Here is a 24,006-nt window from a genome sequence, read left to right on the forward strand (position 1 = left end):
AAAAGATGCTGCGTATTTAAAAGCCTTTTTTCCCATCTCAGTTCGCACTTTAAGAACAGACAGTAAATAAATATCCTGTGATCAAAGGCCCTAGTTAACAGGCTTTTTACAAATGTAACCCTGTAGATATGATGGGAGTAAACCCAGTATAGATTTGTAAACAAGGATACGCCAATGCTTGAGCTTACGAATGGACAAAGCAGAGCAACCTACCCTAGTATACACCACACAACAAGTAAGGGATTTAAAATTAGTTATAAATCTTAGTGCACCATGGTAAACAGTATCCAATGCATGCAGGCTTTGAGACGAAGCATGCATATAGATAAAGTCACCGTAGTCCAATATCGACATAAATGTTGCATCAACCTGCTTTTTCTTAGCATCAAAAGAAAGGCAATTCTTAATTCTAAAATAAAAGCCTAAAATCACTTAATTTTTTCACCAAAAATCACTTAATTTTTTCACCAATTGCTGAATATGAGAACTTAAAGAAGGTGTATCATCAATTAAAATTCCAAGATATTTGTACTGGGACACCAATTCAATCTCTGTACCATGAGTAGTAGTAATAGAACCTTTTGCTTAGTTTGTTTTGAATTTGAAAATAGCATTATTTTTGCTTTATCTGCATTTAAAACTAGTTTTAACTATATGATGAAGTACATTAAAAGCAATCTGTAGTTGAGAAAGGGCCAGATTGGGTGCAGATGCAGCTGTGTATATGACTGTATCATCAGCATAATAATGAAAATTTGCATTTTATAATATTATATATATATATATATATATATATATATATATATATATATATATATATATATATATATATATATAGTTAAAAAGAAGAGGCCCCTTCTTATTAAATCCCGCCCCTTTTCGCAGCGCCATACAACAGAATTTTGCAATCTCAAACTCTTAGTTTGACTGCGGCATTACTGGGCATTCTAGAAACATCCGTGCAGGTGTGTTGAGGCAAGTTGGAGCTATCTGCAGGACACCGGCCCCTCTAGGATCAAGTGTGGATGCCCCTACTGTACATAGTTTGTGAACTTGTTTTTTTATTTGTAAATTTATTGCTGTTAATTTTACATTAAGAAGATAAAGCTTCCTTTAAATATTAAAATATACTTTAAATATTTGATATACTTTTTATATATATTTATTTAAATAGCCTATTTTTTTAGCATGCAGACTATTTTTCAAAAATGCTACAGCCCCATACCTGAAATTGCTTAGGGCGCCCAAATCACAAAGTCCGCTCCTGATCACAGTTAAATCAGTTTGTCTTCATTGCTTTCGTTACATTTGGTTATTTAGTATTAAAGTGTAAACAAAACAAGTGCTAATGACTGTAATCTGGAAACCAAAATCCAATGTTTCAGGTTCACTTCAGTTACACTTTCTATTACACTGACTGAGCTTTGCTTTGACAAAGATGTAGCTTAAAGTATAACTAAAGAAAAGTAGCGAATAATAATTATTTCATCTGACATATTGCATCACTGGCTGTAAAAAACACACTAAAGTGAAATTACCCGATTACTAAACGTGAAAAAGGAAATGGAAAATGTGAGTAATTTAGACGTGATGGCGAAGGAATTTACGAGCTCTTCTACTATGGCGAAGGTGAGTATTATGAATATTAATAAACGTAATGTGACGCAGGTCTGACGTTAGAAAGTGGGTGGTGATCAGATGCAATGTCTTTGCGCTACCTCATGAATAGTAATTAGTTACCCCTCATGAATATTAATGAGCCAGGCATTTCGCCATTGTGATTTGTTTGTGACTCAAAAGAGGAAAGCGACCACCAAAAAGTGGCAGCCACAAGCAGGAATCCCCCCCCCCCAACCACGTAAATTAATATCTAAAAGTTTTATACAGTAAAGAAGAAGAGAAAAGTTAGTGAAAACACGGAGGGTTTGGGAATATGTCTGGAGCGGAGTTTAACAGGGTGTTTCTGTACAATTTACCCGCGTCTGTTATGAATGACTTCACTCGGCTTATGGACTCGCTTTCAAACTCAGACTGGATATTATTCGGTAAGATTCATGGATTTATGTTTGTTTTTATATCACAGTGATGTTGTGTTCATTTATTTAAAGTTTAACGTAACTTCAGATGCTGTGTTCATTAGCACACTTGCTAACGTTAACTGGCTTAACGTCAGCCATCTCTTCGCTAAGCTTAGTCGAAAGATGAAATATTTAGATTTTTTTTATAGCAAATGTTTATTTAAAGTGAGGAGAAGTGTTAGTTTCCCCCCCTGGCCTGATTAATAGTTAGTTTTTATAGTTTTTAGTAATTCGTAACAAATTTTATGTGTCAATGGGTATTGTTTTGTATTCATAAGTTACTATTATTATTATTATTATTATGTGTGTGTGTGTGTGTGTGTGTGTGTGTGTGTGTGTGTGTGTATAAGTGACACTTTTAGTTGAGTATGTTTTATGACTGTTGAAACAAATTCAGCTTTGATTTCTCATGTTATTAGTCAGATCTCAGCATCTAACACGAATGAATGAACACAACAAGAATAAATACTATAGCAATTTATAGAAAATACTACAATGTTTTTCAATCATACTATAGTAAGGTACTTGAATTAATCCGTGGTACTTCTATACAACAACTGTAGTAAAATTAACTATTTTTTTTTGCAACTGAACGATATATTACACTACATGGTTTACTGCAACATACCAGGCCTGTAGCCAGCCTGCTGAAAGGGATGGTTCTTTTTTTTTCTCAAAAAGTGGCATTTTTTGCAGTTATTGGCCTCATTTTTCTATTTAATTATGAGATTTAAATACTGTATTTAGGTGACATTTTAGGAACTGTTTTTAACTGAATATTAAATGAATAAGCTTGTTGGATGGTCATCATAACCACACTTTTTGATTTACCAAAATGTTTCCTAAATATTTAGAATAAAGAAATATGACAAACATTTGTTTTTTATTTTTTTTATTTATTTATTCTTTTTAACTTTTCACACTTTAATTGTTTCAGAAAAATGTGATACATACATACTGTATTAGTAATCAAATACCCATCATGGAACACTCACCCCATCCCGACAGAGCCATTAAAAAAAATGTATTCACATGCAAGGAATATAATACATAAACAAATAAATAGAAAATGAAAAAAATAACTGAAATAAGATTAAATATTAATAAAAAATAAATTAAAAAAGGGCAATTTTGTAAATATATATATATATATATATATATATATATATATATATATATATATATATATATATATATATATAAATAAAAAAATACCATTAAGACCATGACATTTCAACACATACATTCTAATGAAAGTGAAAAATATATTAAAGCTAGTCGTTACAAACACAGTGCACATTAACACAGTCACATTGTTTGGGATTACTAACGGTCAGTCCACTCTTATTTAATAAATGAAGGAACAAGTCCCAAATCTTGTAGAATATATGCAGTTTTTGTTTGATTAAGTCAACCTTTCCATTGCTATACACGAAGACATTTCCTTCATCCAGAGTGACAAAGATGGACCATGAATACTTTTCCAGTGAATGGCAATCAGGCGCTAACATTTGTTTTTAAAATAGAAATTTATTACATCATGTATCATTAGAAAAAATTAGCCTAGTGTCAATTATTAAGCTAATAACAAACTGGCCAGCACATTCAACTGTCCTCATTCAGAATTTGGCCATTTGAAAAACTGAAACAATAATAATAATAATAATAATAATCATCATCATCATCATTTAGAGCTTTGCCATTTTTCTAGCCTCTCTTGTAAAAGTGCTTCACACTTCTTTATCGGTCATGTTTTGTTTCAAGAATAATGTGCAAGATTTATAGAATAAAAGTTACTTGTCAAATGTTTTCTCCTTTTAAAAACAGTACAGTAATGAAAGATGACTTCACTCATGTCAGATGTTTTCTTGCACAGCAGGATGTTGGACTCTTGAAAAATAATTGTTTGCATTGGACAAAACTGATTAACTGAGCTCACAGCAGGATTCCTCTTAGTCTTAAACTCTTTTTCGATGGGTTATTTTTACTAGTTAGGATGGCATATCAGTCAAAAAAGTACAAGTGAGCTCATGTATGGGACAAATTCTGAATATTTATCAGTGTGGGGTGGGCCTTCCCCCTCTGGCTTCGGTCCTGTATACTACAGTATTTAATACAGTTAACACTAGGCATGATGAGATGATAACTGGTTTCAAGGTATACTATGGTTTGGAAAAGTCAAGCTTTTAAAAACACAACTTTCTGTTATACCATTCCTAAGGTATATGTAAAGGTTTTTTTTAGTTTAAAGTAATCTGTGTTTTTGATGATCATTGATTACCTTTCATTATTTAGGCCTGATGTGTTTACTATTACAAAATATTATAAATGTTTCCTAAAAGGAAATGTATTGTGTTCAATTTTGGGAAAAAGTTGTTCGTTTTTTACTAAGACATTTAAAAAGGCCTTATTTTTGAGCTGTAATCACAATATCGTGAAATATTTTTATCCAAGGTTATCATACCATCAGAAACGTATATCGGCCTATGCATAGTTAACACTACAGTAAGCTATAAAATTCATTAACGAAGTGTTGCAAAAACTATAATAAATACAGTTTAATACTTTACTAATAGTATCTTTAAAAAAAAAAAAAGTTGCATGGTGGCTCAGTGGTTAGCACTGTCGTCTCAAAGCAAGAAGATCGCTGGTTTGAGTCAGTTGGCATTTCTGTATGGAGTTTGCATGCTCTCCCCTTGTTGTTGTGGGTTTTCTCCGGGTGCTCCTGTTTTCCCCACAGGTTTTAAGTTATGCAGTATAGGTTAATTGAATAAACTAAATTGGCCGGAGTGTATCAGTGTGTTTGAATAAGTGTGTATGGATGTTTCCCAGTACTGGGTTGCAGCTGGAGAGCATCCGCTGTGTAAAATATTAATAAAGGGACTAAGCCAAAGGAAAATGAATGAATGAATGAATCTTAAAAAAAAACTAAACTGTATATTTACAATAAATTGACTAGTTTTATCAGAATAATTCTATAAGTACGTACTTAGTAATAGTATTAAAAGTATTTGTTAATGGTATCACCGAGCTGTGAGTTCTACGTCCTCATAATAAGGTATTATGAAATTAAGTAGTTCGTCAGAAATAATAAAGAATATCCACATCTTGTCAATTTAACTGCCAGTCTTTTAAAATCCATCACTTATTATTGGTGATCATATGTAACTTATTTCAGATTCACAGAGACTGCTGTTATTTTCTGAACACTAATGAACATTTTATTCAGAAATGATTTAAAGATTGATTTAAAGTCAATTTATGTATCACCCTTATTTTTTAAATTGCCCATATTTTTGTGTCTGCAGCAACGTGTTTAAAACAGTTTTCTAAGAGTGATTACTAAACACTTTTAAAAAATAGTTAAAAAAAATTCACTATTTTAAAAATTAGTTTTGTTAATAGTTTGTTTTTGTCATCTCTTCAAGAATGAAGACTTCTTGTCCATTAAAAATGTCATCTTTCCTAATGTGAGGCATCAAGATCTGTTATTATGCCTGTATGTCAATATTTAACTCAAGTGTGCAGTTACATAGATTACATCATAAAATGATTAATACTGTATACAGTACACACAACGTTGTGCCAAATTTCTGGCTTATCTGTCATCTATACATGTAACAACCACAAACTTGAGGGAAAATATCAGCATAAACATAATTTAAAATATACTCAAGTGCCCCATTTAACCAACTTAAAAATATTAAGTTTCTAATGAAAAAATGCTTTGTTGCAGTAACGTGTGCATTTGTAGTTAATAGTTACTTTACTAGGCATGAACCAGTATAAGATTCTGACGGTATGATAACCTTAGATAAAAGTATCACAGGTTCACGGTATTGTGATTACTGCTCTAAATTAAGTTGTTTTTAATTTTCTGGGTGAAAAACGAAAGCTTTTTTCCTCTTTGAACACAATATATTTTATTTTGAGAAACATTTAAAATATTTTGGAGAGTAAACATGTCAGACTAAATAATTCAAATGAATTATTGACTTATGCTCTCTTCATTAGTTTCAAAAACACTGATTTCTTTACAATTTAAAACGGCATCTTTGGATAATTTTTCTGCTGAAGATACTGTTGTCTCAAAAAAACAAAAAATAAAAATGTAAATAAAAAATCTTACACATACCTTAGGAACGGTAAAGCAGAAAATTTTAACGGTTTTAAAACCTTGACTTTTCCAAATCGCGGTATACCTTGAAAACGGTTATTGCACCATGTCTACTTTACACCCCAGTGTGGTATCGTGCAACCCTAACCGCATCAGATGTGAAATATTATAGCAAATCATGCTTGTCATTTTGCTTACATGGCTGTAATATTAATCATTCATTCATTTTCTTCAGCTTAGTCCCTTTATTAATCAGGCGTCGCCACAGCGGAATGAACTGACAACTTATCCAGTATATGTTTTACACAGCAGATGCCCTTCCTTTCATTCACACTCATACACTACGGGCAATTTAGTTTATTTAATTAACCTACAGCGCATGTCTTTGAACTGTGGGGGAAACCGGAGCACAGGGAGGAAACCCACGCCAACATGGGGAGAACATGCAAACTCCACACCAAAATGCGGACTGATCCAGCCAGGACTTGAACCAGCGACTGGGCCAACCACTGAGCCACCATGTCGCCCATAATATTATTAATATGATGTAATTTCACTGCTGTCTTGCCGCCAGCCAATCGTTGTTTTATTGATCATGATTTCGAGGATAAATAATAAGTCCTTCACAAAAAGAACGCAGTAATCTCAGATCAGTTCATCCAGATATTTTAATCTGATCTTGTTTGAAGAACTAAATTAGCAGTTCAGTTTTGAATACAATTCCCATTTTATTTCATAATGCTCTACTTCATTTTGGTGCAAATTTAAATATTTTTTATGTCCATGCAGCTTCACAGATCATATCAGATCAGACTGAACTACGCCTTTTGGAGCAAAGCCCTCGACGGACGAGTAACCTCATGCACAAATGGGGTTGTCGCAATGGAACGGTTGGAGAACTGCTGAAGATTCTTGAGGGACTCCAGTGGTTCAGGCCCCGTGATATTATTCTTGAAGCACAACTATGTAGGTTTTTTTTTTTCCTTTTTTTTTTGCTTTTCTACCACATCTATCTGCCAAGCAGGTTATCAGTTGGGTTTTGTGGTCGTCTCGTTAATCTCTTTATAATCTAAAGTTTCACATTCAATGATTCAAGTAAGAACTATGCTGTCAGAAGTGAAATTTCTCAGTTGTGCTTATATTTCTCACGTTTTTATTTGGTTTTCTTATTTACTACTTGTGATGCGTCAGTGGATATTTTAAAAACTGTTTGTTGTTAACTTTCATCAAAATGAATTGACTTGTTCTGCCTCTGAATCTGAACACAAATCTGTAGAAAGGCATTTCAGCGGTCAATGTTGATGTCTATATTATGAAATATAAATATACATACAGTATATGTATTTATACACTGGCTTGTCATATCAATTGAGAAATTTTGCAGTTTTAAACTCCATATTCACTGAATTTTTAATTAAATATATATATATTTTTAAACAAATAACACCTTTATTCACTCTATATGTTTCAGCATAAATTATTCTACAAAACTTTACTTACTGGCATATGGTAATCTCAACATTTGCCAGATATGCATTTTATTGGCTTATCTGTCCATCATGAAAGATAGTAGAATCATTGTAGATCAAAAAAATTATATATAATGTAAATGTATATATATCTCGGATCTTACCAAAAAAGTATAAACAATAGAACTTAATTTATATTTATTTATTATTAATATTAAATAATTTAATATTTATTTACTTCTCGCATGATTTGTTGTTCAATCATTAATCCTACATAATATATAATAATTATATAGAAATAAAATACTTATTAATATTAATGTTGAAAAAATCAGCTTTTTTATGGAAAACATGATTTAAAAAAAAAAAAAAAATATATATATATATATATATATATATATATATATATATATATATATATATATATATATATATATATATATTAATAATATATATATATATATATTAATAATATATTAATAATATATTTATATATTACAACATTAGTTTGAAATAAAAAATGTAGGCATAGAAAATATGCTTTTATTGTACTTTTGTTATGATTTGTACACACACTGCCTGTCAATAGTTTCAGATAATAAATCCGTCCTTTTTTATGCATGTCCACAGGTAGACAACCCAGTACAGTCACATTTATCAAAGAGTATCTCCCTGTCCCCGGTAACATGTTATTCTTACTACAGTCCTGATGTTAATATATAACATGACTTTGATAATTACTTAACAATTGCTCACTTATCATAACATCTGTGCTAATAGTGTTTTTTTTTATGTTTTCAGAGATTAGGCCTCTACCCAGGCCTAGCCCTCCTCCGCCTGACTCTGTGAGCTCAACAATCTCAAAAACAGCTGAAGAGGTATTTTATTTGATTAAGATAAACACTGAAGATGAATAGGGCACGAAAATGTTAACTAGTTATCATCATACTTCCTGAGTCGATTGATTGTAGTATGAATAGCTTTATAAAATCTTATGTTTAAATGTTCAAACTAGGTGTCATTTAATTAAATATGTGCTAATTTCATAGATTTCTAGCTTTAAAAATCTGAACATTGACTGAAGTCAGGTTCAGAAATCTTGTATATGTCTTTTTGTTTAATACACTAGCTGACAAAAGTCTTGTCGTCGATCCTAGTTGTAAGTGCAACACATAATAACTTGACTTCTAGTTGATCATTTGGAAAAGTGGCAGAAGGTAGATATTTCTGATGAATCATCTGTTAAACTGCATCCCAATCATCACAAATACTGCAGAAGACCTGTATGGACCCAAGATTTTTCTAGAAATCAGTCAAGTTTGGTGAAGGAAAAATCATGGTTTGGGTTACATTCAGTATGAGGGCATTCGAGAGATCTTCAGAGTGGATGGCAACATTAACAGCCTGAGGTATCAAGACATTTGTGCTGCCCACTACATTACAAACCACAGAAGAGGGCAAATACTTCAGCAGGATAGCGCTCCTTCTCATACTTCAGCCTCCACATCAAAGTTCCTGAAATCAAAGAAAGTCAAGGTGCTCCAGGATCGGCCAGCCCAGTAACCAGACATGAACATTATTGAGCATATCTGGGGTAAGATGGAGGAGGCAATGAAGATGAATTCAAAGAATCTTGATGAACTCTGGGAGTCCTGCACGAATGCTTTCTTTGCCATTCCAGATGACTTTATTATACGTTATTTGAGTCATTGCAAATGTATGGATGCAGTCCTCCAAGCTCATGAGAGTCATACACAAAATTTATTCTTTTTCCATTGCACCATGACTTTATATTCAATACTGTACATTATTTCTGTTAAGTGACAAGACTTTTGTCCAAGCAAAGTCAGACCTTACTGTCCTAATTAAATAATTAAAAATCAAGGCATGATCATATTTTATTTTGGTAAAATAAGTGTAATCTAGAGGCCTTTGTCCTTCATATAAGCCACTTCTGATAACAACTGATCAACTTGAAGTCAAGTTATTATTTGTTGTTCCTAAAACTTGGATAGGCGACAAGACTTTTGTCAGGTAGTGTAGTAGGTTTTTACGGAGGGGATTTTGAGTATCTTTATATCACTTCATAATTTCTACAAAATAACCTTTTGTTGGTAAAATAAAATGTGTATAATCACAAATTATACATGACCCAATTGTAAAAACAACAACAACTTGATTTAAATTTATTTGAGAACTTGGATATGAATAAAACGTATTTTTTTTTGCTGCTGAAGTAGAGATTATGATCAGTGCCAAAAAAAAAAACAAATTGGGGAAATAAAATGTTAACGTTTTAAGTGCTGCTGAAGTGGAAAGGGTCAGTGTACAGGAAATAACACTTTTTATAAAAAAACATTAATAAAGTGAAACAAAAGAAGCATTTAAATGTTTTTTTTTTAAATATTAGACTAAAAAAAGTCACTGAAAAACCAAAACTGAAAATCTGAAAATCCCCTTTTTTTAAAATTGAGAGGTGTAAAAAAACAGTTTAATAGAAGGGCTTGAAAGGTTTGAGCATTCACTGTGTTTCTGTTTTGCTAGAGGGGCATTAGTCAGCATGACTCTTCATGTTTTTCTTCTCTTTGGTTTCTTAATCCACTGACACATGTATTCATAGTGCCCGTGCGAGCACCGTGTGGATCCCCCGCCTCTCTCCTCCTCTGCGATGAGCTGGCCGTTTGACGAAATACAGAGAGGCACCTGCAACTTTTCCCCATGCAAGCAGATTGGGGAAGGAGGTTTTGGACACGTGTATAAAGCTGTGATGAGAAACACTGAGTTTGCGGTGAAGAAGCTGAAAGAGGTATTCAAAGAAAAATAACAAAACAAATGTCTTTTTGCTTGTTCTTATTTGTTTATTTATTTATTTTCTGTTATATCTCAGAGTTTGGTCTGCAAAATTTCTATTACAGTTCTTTGAACATGACTTTTTAAAATGTATATTTATTAATGAAACATTTTGGCTATTAAAATATCCGTTGTTTCTGACAGGTCATTAAATATAAATGTATGATATGATTTACATCCATCTTATGTGTTTATGCTGTTTTGTTGCAGGATTCTCACTTGGACTGGAATGTTGTGAAGGAAAGTTTCAGGACGGAAGTGGACAAACTCTCTCAGTAAGAAGCTTTGCCTGTCCGTGCTTCGCTCCTGTGGCTCTTGCTTCCTTCTCTCATGCTTTTAAATCTGTCTTTCCTGTTTTCTCTTGATCAGCTTTTTGTAAGCTTGGCTGAGATTCATTTCTGTTTGTTCAACAGACTCGCAGAAAGGGATTTCCCCGCTTGAAATTTTGATTGCTCTTTATTCACATCACCACACCTCTTCATGACCCAAAAAATGAGTCTCCAGCCCACTCTTCAAAACTTTTTCTGTGGTTAGTTTGAATCTTTTTGCCATCTAATTGGGTCATTTTGTTTCCCCTGACACTTCAGCCAATACTTTCAAGCCTTGCTTCCTTCAGCTATTGTAAAGCTCAAATGTTTATAATAATTTATAATAAATAGTTTGACTCCACTCACCTTTTTCATCACTCCGTTTTATTCCACAGGTACAGACATCCCAACATTATGGACTTTGTCGGCTACTGTATTTCAGGACAAACTTACTGTGTCATATATGTTTATATGCCCAACGGCTCTTTAGATGACCGGCTGCGCTATGAGGTAATTAGCATTTTCATTCATTAATTTTCCTTCAGCTTAGTCTCTATTTCAGAGGTTGCCACAGTGGATGAACCGCCAGTCGCAACCCAGTACTGGGAAGCACCCATACACTCTCATATTCACACACACACACACACACACACACACACTCATACACTACAGCCAATTTAGTTTATTCAATTCACCTATAGCACGTCTTTGGACTGTGGGGGAAACCGGAGTAGAGGTCTGTGCGGGACTTATTTTTTAGTTCTGCTCCTGCCCGCACCCGCAAGGTTTTATTCCACACCGCTCCTGCTGTATATTCAGCCTCTGTTCACCTGCTGCCCGCCTTTAATAATTTTCTACCTGACCATTCCCGCTAAATTTAGATCTGGTTTCTAAAATCTCCTGTTTAATTCGGGTACTAGCAAAAGCAAGAGATAACAGATAAAACTGTAGGTTGTGCAAGGATTGTAGGCTAAATGTTCGTTTTCTAATGCAAAATGAAGGACATCACATCTTCACTTTGCTCTCCCATGTTGGTAAAGCCCGCTGTGAGGTTCGTTATGCAGATGATGCGCGCACACACTGTGCGAATAAAAAGCATGTGCAGAAAGCACTGGTCGTGCGTTCAGCATGTATAACAGTCATGAACACTGGCTGGACTCGAACCAATCAACTTCTTGCTGTGCTAATCAATGAGCCACCATGCCGCCCTTAATTTACTGTTTGTTTTTAAGACAATATTGGTTCTTCATTTTAATTTCTGGTTGCTACTTCAAGAAATGCTTCAATCAAAATGAATATTACATCTTTATTAGGCGAAGTTGTGAATTTAACAATATCACAAATTACAATATCGTGTTAATAATTTGAAATAAAGCAGCATTTCAATCATATTTGTTTAAGAGCTCAAATAAGACTTTCTCCAGAAGAAAAAATATTGTCGGAAATACTATGAAAAAGGCCTTGCCCTATGGCTGGGTGATATGCAAAAATGCAATCTCGATAATTATTTTCCATATTAAACGATAACGATAAATATTTTGATGTAAGTTGTTAATGCTTCCTGATTTAAAAGCGCACCCCAGCAATGACTGAAGCCACAAAAATGAGAGGGTCCGTTAAATGGCATAACATTTTCGGCCGATAAGGTTTCAGTGGCCGAAAATACTGTACATCTCTAATATTAACACACTTTTAGATTCCCCTTATTGCACATTTCTGCTGTGTGATTGGCTCTAAGATCAATATAGAGTAAATGACTGCATTTACACTGCATATCTTAATGGTCAATTCCGATTTTGTGACTATATCTGATTTTTATTTTATTTTATTTATTTTGACCCGCTTGTATCATATTTCAAAAGTGACTTGTATCCGATTGTCTACATTTACACAGCACACTACAAATGTGGAATGAATGACCAGGACAAAAATAGCGCCCTTTTCTCCGTTCCTGTATTTAATCTGTTTGCAGGGTTTAATTTTTTTATTCTTTTGACAAGCTGTTTTACTATAGTTTATGACAGAAAAGTTCTCATTTGGCCATCTTCTTCTTTTAATCTAGATCTTTTTAAACTAGGCAGCCTAATGTAATGTCCATGGCATGATTTATGCACTTTATGTATGCAACAGTAGTTTAGTGGTAATAGTTTTATATTAGTTGATATTGGTTACGTGGTGGATATTGCGCTCTCTCTCTCTCTCTCTCTCTCTTGCTCTCTCTCTCATTAACATGCTGAAATGCTTGTGCTACATGACAATATTAAAGCTTTTTTAGTCCTCGTGTGTGAGATTTAAGGTTTGCAACTCAGCTGACTTCTGTTTTTAAATGAAAGTGTTAGTGCTGACGTCATTCGCTATGGTTTTAATAATGTGCGACTCGCATTGACAGGTGAAAATCAGGGCACAGATCTGATTCACAAATCCCATCTGTGCTACATGGGAGGAAAAAATTAGGAATCGAGTCACTTGAACCATGCAGTGTAAATGCAGCCAAAAACTCCAGAGCTTATCATTGTTATTGACATAAATTTTATCGGCATTCAATATAATATTGTTTATTGGCCCAGCCCTACCTTGCTCATTTCATTTTTTTTTTGGCTTAGTCCCGTTATTAATCCAGGGTTGCCACAGCGGAATGAACCGCCAATTTATCCAGCATATGTTTTACGCAGAGGATGCCCTTCCAGTTGCAACCCATCTCTGGAAAACATCCATACCTACTCATTCAAACACATACACTACGGACAATTTAGCCTACCCAATTCACCTGTACTGCATGTCTTTGGACTGTGAGGGAAACTGGTGCACCCGGAGGAAACCCACGAGAACGCAGGGAGAACATGCAAACTCCACAAAGAAACGCCAACTGACCCAGCCGAGGCTCAAACCAGCTACCTTCTTGCTGTGAGGCGACAGCACTACAAACTGCGCCACTGCGTTGCCCCTACCTCGCTCTTTCAAATATTTCCCAAATTATGTTTAACAAAGAAACAAAACATTCTCAAAGAGTTAATAATTCTGACTTCAAAATGCATTAAGATGACTCAATGTTGTTTTCTTGTGTTCAAAAGACTGATATATGGCAACACAATCCTGTGAGTCACTTTTGGGAGGGAATTTAAATCAAATTATTTAGATGACAGACTTTTTCAGAATGACTAAAGCAACATGCGAGAGGGTGCGCATTGAGATTGATCTACTGGTAAGTCCAATGATCTGCTTAAGCAAAGCAAAGTCTCTTTCGAAGGAAGTCTGCTCATTGGGCCTTTGCTTTACAATACCAATTCCTATGTTTTTTCTAAAGTAGTTAAATCTACTTTATAAATCGAAAATTTCTTTAAATTCTAAGCACCAGTCTCATGTGTTCCAGTGTGAACCAGAGCTTCTAATGGAAGCTAAAGGGACTTTACCAATTAATGCCCTTTTGTTTAGGAGGCGGTGTCGCGTGTATCAAGGAATTTCTTTTATAAAAATCAAGTCATTTTAAACCTGCATGACTCCTTTTTGAATTATAGTTTATGGAAAGCCCCTGTGCCCCTGTTTATGTGCTTATTTTACATGTAGTGAAAGTCACAAAGCTAGTCTCTATGACTCACATTTTAAGTGTTCTGAGGTCACGCACTAGAATGAAAGAAAATCACCTTGTTTGTTGAGCTCCTAAATCTCAATTGCAAGTCTGTACATTAAATTATGATGCATCAATTTGGTTTCATAACCTCATTGGCAAGATTTGGCATGTCACTGGATACATACTTTATACACTAGATACAATTTTATGGTTTGTTACATCTTGCATCATGCAGTTTTATGATGCATAAATAAGACCTCAAGAGAGAGATCTTTATAATGACATGAAGTTTCAGTAAATGATGGCAGTTTTCATTTATGTTGATCTAATTCTGTTAGGTATCAGTCTGTGTTATTCTCTATGCTTGTTTTTTTTTCAGGACAGCAATGCCCTCTCTTGGTCACAGCGTGTAAATGTGTTGCTGGGAACTGCAAAAGCTATTCAGTACCTGCATTCGTGCTCACCAGCTCTTATTCATGGAGACATCAAAAGGTGAGTGTAAGAATGCGTATATTAAATAACACTCAAAAGACTGAACTCAGGAGTATTTTTTCTTGGGGAAAAAAAACGGTTTTATTCCGCAAGGATGTATTAAATGGATAATGGGTTATATGCACACAGACTTTTCATTTTAGCCAGTCACCCTTAGCACTTCTGGTGAACTGACTTTCCACTATAAAACTGCCATGTTTAAGTTCTGATTTCTTTAAAAATCAGTGATCTTCACTGTCTAACAGATATACGATATGAAGTTGGTCTCAGACCGGACATGAAAACTACATTAAATTCCATTTCCCCCTGCCATGTCTTTAAAATATGACAATGTATTTTACCCCAGTATTTTCAATGGAGTTTCTGCGCTCACCTGCTGATGCTGACAACGCTAGTAGTTACACTTTGTCTTTCATCTCGCTTTATGCTTGGACAACAAAATGAATGCTTAAATCTATTTAACTGATTGTATTTAATTACATTACAACATCGATGCTCTTATTTTATGAAATTGAATAAAGTCACATTAAGCTTACATCGTAAGTTTATCATTGGCTGAAAAACGCTCGCTGTGCATGTAGCCCATTTCTAAAATTATTTATAAAAAGTATGCCGCAACAAAAAAAAATTAACTCAAAGTAAATGCTGTTCTTTTGACATTTCTATTCATCAAAGATTCTGAAAACAGATTTATGGTTTGCTGTTACTGGTTTCACATCACTGAAAGGTTTTTCATTCTGAAAGGTTTCATTCACTACATGAGATTATTTGATAAATGAATGCAGATTTATTCTCTGCTGGTGTCTTTATTGCTGATTGCATCCATCGATTTTACAATCAATTTAAAATTACAATCGATTTGCACATATTTATAAATCTTCTCCAAAAAAACACTTCAAAGTAACATTAGTTTTGGGAGGGGGTTTATATAGTACATTAAATATGTTTAAGCATATCGATCTATTCACTGGTTTGCTGCTGGTGTTAAAAACACGTACAGTTTGCTAGGAAAAAATCAAGTGCAGCCATATACAGTTGAAGTCAGAATTATTAGCTCTCCTGCGTTATAGCCCCCCCTTTTTTTGTCCCCAATTTCTTTTAACGGAGAGAATATTTTTTTCAACACATTTCTAAACATAATAGTTTTAATAACTCATTTCTAAAAACTGATTTATTTTATCTTTGCCATGATGACAGCACACAATATTGTACTAAATATTTTTCAAGATACTTAAAGTGCAATTTAAAGATTTAACAAGGTTAATTAGGCAAATCCTTGTATGGTGGTGTATGGTGTAATGGTGGTTTGTTCTGTAGACAATCAAAAAAAAATTTTGCTTAAAGGGGCTAATAATATTGACCTTAAAATGTTTTTTAGAAAAGTTAAAACTGCTTTTATTTTAGCCAAAATAAAACAAATAAGACTTTCTCCAGAGGAAAAAAATAAAAATAATGGTTAAGTGCATTTTTCATATACTTAAATGAAATAAAATGCTTGTAAATGCCATTTCATGTTAATCAATATCGGGCATCACCAGGCTTTTCACAAACCAGTCGTGTTCCCTTTGTTACAGCTCTAACATCCTTTTAGGGGATCATCTTGAGCCCAAGCTTGGGGACTTTGGATTGGCGCGTTTATGTCGAAACCCTAACAAAACCCCAGGCAAGACATCCACTGTGGCTCAGACTGCAACGGTACGAGGAACTCTCGCATACCTCCCAGAAGAATACCTAAAGGATGGCCAGCTTGGAGTGGAGATTGATGCCTACAGTTTTGGAGTGGTGAGATGAATCTCAGATGTACATTGCGAAGACATAACAGTAATCAGGGGTGCACATATATTTTGGAACAAAAGTGTCTTATTGATTGATCAGTGACCAGTTTTTTTGGACATAAAACGATAATTTTAAAAATCTTTTTTTTTTTTTTTTTCAGGCTTTTTTTATGCCTGTCATTTTGCTCATTGGTGTACACATTCACATTGGTGCCTTTTGTTAGTCATGAGGCGGTAAATTGATCAAAAATCTTCCTGTAGTTCACAGGCCTTTATATTTTAATATTGCATTTTTACAGTATTTATAGAAGATACATTTTAGCTTACTCCTCACCACAAAAATAGCTTTAGTAGCTAACATGAATTTACAACAACAAACCAAACCAACACTGGTTGATTAAAACTTTTTGTTAAACAAATGCATTACAATTTTTGTTAACAATGTCTGTAATTTAATACCGCACACATCTTTAAGCATTTTGTCTAATATAACTGCCTCTCTGGCTATACCACTAAGTGTACTCTCTCAAAAAATAAATAAATACATTACTAATGCTTTGCTTCTTAGACTTTACACACCTGAAACTTGTCTATAGCACTTGTTCACTGCTGCTCTTATAGTTGTGTAAATTGCTTCCTTGTCCTCATTTGTAAGTCGCTTTGGATAAAAGCATCTGCTAAATGACTAAATGTAAATGTATAATACCACTTTGGTTTCTGTTGTACCACAGGTTATCCTAGAGGTACTTACTGGACGACAGGCTCTTGAGGTTGATTCCCAATCCAAAACAGTTTACTTGGTAAGTCATATTTTAGCAACATATGCAAGTGTAGATAAAGACTACACGACCCGGAAGTGTTTACCCAGCAGTGTTTCCTCAAGGATTTTTTTCTAGCTGTGGCGGCAGGTCTTTTACAAATCTACCAACTGCGACATTATATGGCAATAATAGGGTATTATTTCAATGACAAATGTTGGAAGCGCAGTATTACAAGTCAAGATCGCATTTATGTAATACGAGCATGCCAATCTCTTTGCTTGCGCGCAGATTTCCTCTGTTCGTGCACAACTTTTTGCACACCCTCAAATATACGCTGCTCAAGCGCAGATTTTCTTGTGCACTCTGAAATAAACGCTGCTGAAGTGTGATTTAGTGAGTTTATGTAATGAATATGGCACCAACATTTATTAGATTTGCTAGGAATATTCATGAATGTCTCCAATAGACTTATAGAGCAGCATAATGCGTCCTGAAGTAAAATGAAACCGCTATAAACTCAAGCAAGATAAAGTCACTGTATGCAGAACCACAGACCTTTATCTGTTAATAAAGTATAATTATGGAAACAGTGTTCATCTTAACTGAAAGCTACGTCATGTTTGCTAGCCTCACGCATCACACACCTGTCAGTCAGTCAGCATGTCACCTTAAAGGGTTAAACAAATAACGCACAGCACTACTACGATTACAGAAAAGTTCACTCTGTTATAATTCACTTACATTTTAATGTTTTGGTGCGATATGTTATAACCAGCTATTTAAAGAAAACCGACTGAATGTTTTGAGTGAGAAGCTGTAATGTAGCCGTGGCGGGATGAATTTTGGTGTGGCGCCCCACCATGGAAGAATGAATGTAGCGGAAACCATGGAATGACAATGTGCACTAGCAAAAATAATAATAATATTTTCCACATAAGTCCATGTGAAACTTGCTTTTACACACAATTCAACGCTATTCATTTCTCACAGAAAGACCTGGTAACAGAGGAGGAAGATGATGGGAGAAGCTTCAGCAAAGGGAAGAACTCTCGGGATCTGTCCTACACTCACACAGCAGAGCACATCTGCAGAAAACATCTGGATCCTCGACTGACCACTAAAGATGCACCCGCACCTCATGGGTCAGCGGACATCGCTCGGCTGGCATGTCAGTGTTTAGAGCGGAGGAGGAAGAAGAGACCTCGCATGACAGAAGTAAGAGGACATATTCAAGTGCTGATTGTGTATTCGGTTATGATTTTAATAGAGATAGCCAGCAAAAAAACAACTTGCTGCTTTTTGGCTCACAAATAAAGACCAAAAACAGGATATTATTATTAAAAACAAAAAAAATTCTTCATATTATTATATTTCAGTAGCAATTATGTGACTTTGTTGTTTTTACAGGCTTTCAAAGCGCTCGAGGATGTGCATTCGGGGTTGAAGATCTCTGATAGATCAACCATGATCAGAAAGTCTCCTGTATCGTCTCATCCATCCACACCTGAGCCTCTGCGCTCCGACAGTAGCTCCATAGACTCTCTCTCCCATCACTTCTCCAAACTCCGGCCTCAGGAGGACACGTACCCCTGCTTTCACAAGCCTGTCTTTCACACATTGACGACAACAGTGACTACAGAGTCTAGCAGCTCAGACTCGCAGCTGAATGAGGAGTCGTGGGCTTCACAGTCGTCTGGTGTGCCTTGCGAATCGGATGAGAGTCAAGGCTTTTCTCAGTACTTGACGAGCCAATGTAGCAGATCTCCGTCAGTGTCGTGTGGAGCCCAAGGCATTGAGAGCACTAAAACAAGCATTTCTTCAGTGGAAAAGCAACCACAGATCAGTCCAAGTGAAGGTAATGTGAAAAATGGATAAGGAAAATTATCATAAATATTTATAACAGCACAGATATTTACATGTCTAATGAACCCTTTGGAATATTTATGATTTAAATAAGCTTATTTTACAATTCAAGAGTTAAATGGTTGAGTTTTACTATTTATTAATCCATTCAGACGATCTCCAAGTCTCGAGGAAGCACTATTAGCTTAGCTTAGCTTAGCATAAATCATTAAATCGGATTAGACCATTAGCATCTCGCTTAAAATTCAAAAAGGTTTTGATCATTTTCCGATTTAAAGCTTGACTCTTCTGTAGTTACATCATGTGTGAAGACCAGCGATTCATTTATTCATTCATTAGATTGAATCTAATTTGTTCTAAATGAATCAGCTGAATGATTCAGTAAGTCACTCATTAAGACACGGATTTGCCAGTAGCTAATGGTGGTATTAGTGGGGTTTTTTTTTTTTATCAACACATTATTAATAATTTAATTGTGATATAAATTTTTATTCAGAAGTTGATTTTGAACAAATCGAGTGAGTCAGTGATTCAATGATTCATGTATAAAGACTTTCAACTTTGTTTTAAACGAATCAGCTATTTTGAAAAAATCGTTTAAATTAATGATTCAGTAAATCGCTCATTAAGACACGGATTTGCCAGTAGCTAATGGTGGTTTTAGTGGGGGTCTTATCAGGGGGGTTTCTTAATTAGGGGGGTTTTATCAACACATTAATATTAATTTAATTGTGATATAAATTTTTATACAGAAGTTGATTTTGAACAAATCGAGTGAGTCAGTGATTCAATGATTCATGTATAAAGATTTTCGACTTTGTTCTAAACGAATCAGCTATTTTGAAAAAATCGTTTAAATTAATGATTCAGTGAATCGCTCATTAAGACAGCCACTTGCCAATAGTTAATGGTGGTTTTAGTGTCTTATTTTTTTTATCAGCGCATTATTATTAATTCAGATGTGATATTGATTTTATACAGCAGTTGATTTTGATTTTGAATTATTCGAGTTAACCAGTGATTTATTGATTCATTCATAAAGACTGTCAACTTTGTTCCTAATGAATCAGCTGTTTTGAAAGAATTCAGTGAATCACTCATTAAGACACTGACTTGCAAATGGGCTAATGGTGGTTTAGTCTTTTCTGTCAGCACATTAATTCAAATGTAATATTTATTTTTTATCGCAGTTCATTTTAAATTTGAACAATTTGTGTCTGGGATTCAATGATTCATTCATTAAAGACTGTCAACTTTGTTCTAAATGAATCTGTTGTTTTGAAAGAATTGTTTAAATGGATGATTCAGTGAATCATTCCTTAAGACACAGACTTGCCAATAGCTAATGGTGGTTTTAGTGTCTTTTCATTTCTATCAGCACATTATTATTAATTCAGATGTGATATTGATTTTATATTTCAATTTATTTAGATTTTTTAATTAATTGAGTGATTCAAAGATACATTCATAAAGTCTGTCAACTTTGTTCTAAATGAATCAGTTGTTTTGAGTCTGTGAACCACTGATTGAACGATTCATTCATTAAGACTGCCAACCTTTTTTTATATCAATGTTATACACATCTGTTTTGCATTGCTTATTAAAGACACCTTATTCTCAACAAGGCTGCAAATATTAGTGTTTTTTTTAAATAATGGTGTATTTTTTTTTTATCTTCATTATTCCAAACTTTTGAGCATTCAAAAAAATGTTCTTCATGTCTTATTATTTGCTTTGTTCCTCTCTAATTCTCATCTTAATATTTACAGGTTTTTCTGGACCGAATGTTATCATCAACTCCGCTAGGCAGCGATTGGTACAGAAAATGGAGCTTTATGAAGAAGGGAGGATTTTAACTTCTGATTTGTTGTCATCAGGCGCCTCATTATGTAAGTGCTGAAATGACGTTACTGCACTGCTAGGGAACATTATTGCACTGCTTGGGGACAGTTGTGAGTTTTTAAAGGAATAAGATTCATTTTCAGGTCTGTTATCATGTTGCTTCTGTTCAAGTAACATCTGATTACCCTGTGGCAAATGTTTGTAGCTTTGTTAGGCATTGCACAAGTTACAGATACCAGCTTTATTCTTGACCACCTGTAAACTTAAAACTCTGACTGGTTTACTTTCAGAAATCATGACAGAACTATAGGAATTCCACTGCATGCAAATAGACCTCTCAAAGTAATAATAATAAATACATTATTCAAATTAATTTAAATTCAAATTAATAATAATAATAATATTAGGTGGCGCAGTGGGTAGCGATATTGCCTCACAGCAAAAAGGTTGCTGGTTCAAGCCTCGGGTGGGTCAGTTGGCTTTTCTGTGTGGAGTTTGCATGTTCTCCCCATGTTGGCATGGGTTTCCTCCTGGTGCTCCGGGTTCCCCCACAATTCCAAAGACATGCACTATCGTTCTATCATTCTATCTATTGATCTATCATTCTAGTTATATATCATTCTATCTATTGAGCTATCATTCTATTTATATATCATTCTATCTATCGATCTATCATTCTATCTATTGATCTATCATTCTATCTATTGATCTATCATTCTATCTATCGTTCTATCATTCTATCTATCATTCTATCTATCATTCTATCATTCTTCCTATCTATCCTTCTATCTATTGATCTATCATTATCTATCATTCTATCTATCTGTCGTTCTATCATTCTATCTATCGTTCTTTATATTAATCCATCATTCTATCTATCGTTCTATCATTCTATCTATTGTTCTATCATTCTTTCTATCTATCCTTCTATCTATTGATCTATCATTCTATCTATCGTTCTTTCTATTGATCCATCATTCCATCTATCGTTCTATCATTCTCTCTATCTGTCGTTCTATGACCAGGGCGCATGCGCTGAACTTTTATATTTAAGGGATGGGAACTATGTTCAATAATGACACGCGCTTCCTGTTTAATTCTCATAAAAAAAATTTCATTTAGTTATCTTTGTGCTTTACCTACAACTGCTCTGGCCATTTTTACTACACAGTTTTGGCTTTTCTTTAACTGGTAACAGTCCGAACCATGGAATCATGTATAATATTATGATTATTATGATCATTTAAAAACAAATCCAAATCAACAAATGCTTGATATTGAGATGGATGTTTCCAAAATGTACTGACACAAAATTGCTGCGCTTTTGGAAATTTCATGTTATTTGAATTGAAGTGATATGCTCATGCTTTTTTTCTTCTTTATTATTTTCTAGACCGAGGGATGAGCGCTCAAACCAGAGAGCCAGAAGAGAGTGATGAGTTTGCAAGTGAGGCGTCAGAAATAAACATACAGTAGATGTCTAATGCTGTATAAGAAGAAAATGCACAACAGATATGTTGTTAAAAATATTACTATGGTTATGGTAGCGATACCTTATAGCTATCAATCATTCATAAATACCTCGGCCAAAGCTGCAGATTAATACTCTTTTGTCTAGTAATAGCAAGTGAAATGTGGTACAGATCATGAATGCTCTGAACTTGTGAATATTGACGGAAGTATAAATGTGTGTAATTTGTTTTTATACGCCTGTTATTTTGGCGATCTGTCTGATGTTTTATTTGTTGTTTTTGCCAGTTCTCATTGAGTCAAGTTTATTGATTATGGCCAAAATACCTACATATTAGAGATTACTATTTAATGTTAATGACTAATCTGTTTCTCTTGTACTTAACTAATGATTGATGTACAGTTCAGGGCAAAATTATTAGCCCTTCTGTAAAATTATTCATTCTTTTTCAAAATTTTCACAAGTGATGTTTAACAGAGCAAAGACATTTTCAGTTTTTCCTACAATATTTTTTTAGAATTAGGCCCTGAACACAATAACATGGATATTTTCAAAACCGCGCTTTTTTTTTCTATGTGGTTTCACAGTTTGTCCACACAAAAACTGAGTATCAGGTGGCTGAAACTGTCTGAAAACTAGGGCTGGCTGACCTGAAACTGGCGTTTCGACACCATGCTGAGATCCCGAAGTGCAAGTGTTTCGAAACACTGCACCGAAGCATGATCCACAACACCCAGGTCACATGACTAAGGTGATTTTGAAACACCAGTTCACATGACTAAAGTGTTTTGAAGCATCAGGTCATGTGACTAAGGTTAATAGAATTACACAGGTCACATGATCAGTGTTCTGAAACACCCAGGTCATGTGACTAAGGTGATTTGAAATGCAGAGGTCACGTGACTAAAGTGTTTCGAATCACCCAGGTCATGTAACTAAGGTGATTTGAAATGCAGAGGTCACGTGACTAAAGTGTTTCGAATCACCCAGGTCACGTAACTAAGGTGATTTGAAATGCAGAGGTCACGTGACTAACGTGTTTCGAATCACCCAGGTCACGTAACTAAGGTGATTTGAAATGCAGAGGTCACGTGACTAACGTGTTTCGAATCACCCAGGTCACGTAACTAAGGTGATTTGAAATGCAGAGGTCACGTGACTAAAGTGTTTCGAATCACCCAGGTCATGTAACTAAGGTGAATTGAAACACAGGTCATTTCAGATGCATTTCACGACCTGGCGAATCTGCGTTTGACTGACAGGGTCAGAAAAATCTCTGTGTACACGCATGGTCCACTAGGCTACATGAGACAAAGTTACTATGCTGCAGTTGGCAGTGTTCGATTCCCGACTAGTACGATTGCTCTAAAATGATGACCTGATGTATTTTAATGTTACAATTTTATGACCAA

At 34.5% G+C, this 24,006-nt stretch overlaps 1 protein-coding gene across 1 annotated transcript; it reads left to right on the forward strand.

Moving 5' to 3' along the window:
- The first annotated feature begins 1,820 nt into the window (after nt 1–1,820).
- Nucleotides 1,821–22,792, forward strand: irak1 (interleukin-1 receptor-associated kinase 1). Its single transcript, XM_056464453.1, has 14 exons — nt 1,821–2,045; nt 6,985–7,161; nt 8,295–8,345; nt 8,466–8,542; nt 10,285–10,470; nt 10,725–10,789; nt 11,218–11,332; nt 14,770–14,882; nt 16,457–16,664; nt 17,389–17,457; nt 18,409–18,633; nt 18,826–19,273; nt 21,051–21,170; nt 22,517–22,792. Exons 1-14 carry the CDS (start codon nt 1,934–1,936, stop codon nt 22,597–22,599), a joined length of 2,049 nt encoding a protein of 682 aa, XP_056320428.1. The 5' UTR covers nt 1,821–1,933; the 3' UTR covers nt 22,600–22,792.
- The last annotated feature ends 1,214 nt before the right edge of the window (nt 22,793–24,006 follow it).

Source organism: Danio aesculapii, chromosome 8 (assembly GCF_903798145.1).
Source record: "Danio aesculapii chromosome 8, fDanAes4.1, whole genome shotgun sequence".
Taxonomy (NCBI): Eukaryota; Metazoa; Chordata; class Actinopteri; order Cypriniformes; family Danionidae; genus Danio; species Danio aesculapii.

Coding starts and splice junctions, on each gene's coding strand:
- irak1 (XM_056464453.1), top strand. CDS start 1,934: ATGTCTGGAGCGGAGTTTAACAGGGTGTTTCTGTACAATTTACCCGCG. Junction 11,333..14,769: donor ATGACCGGCTGCGCTATGAG/GTAATTAGCATT, acceptor TTTTTTTTTCAG/GACAGCAATGCCCTCTCTTG. Junction 18,634..18,825: donor AGAGACCTCGCATGACAGAA/GTAAGAGGACAT, acceptor TTGTTTTTACAG/GCTTTCAAAGCGCTCGAGGA.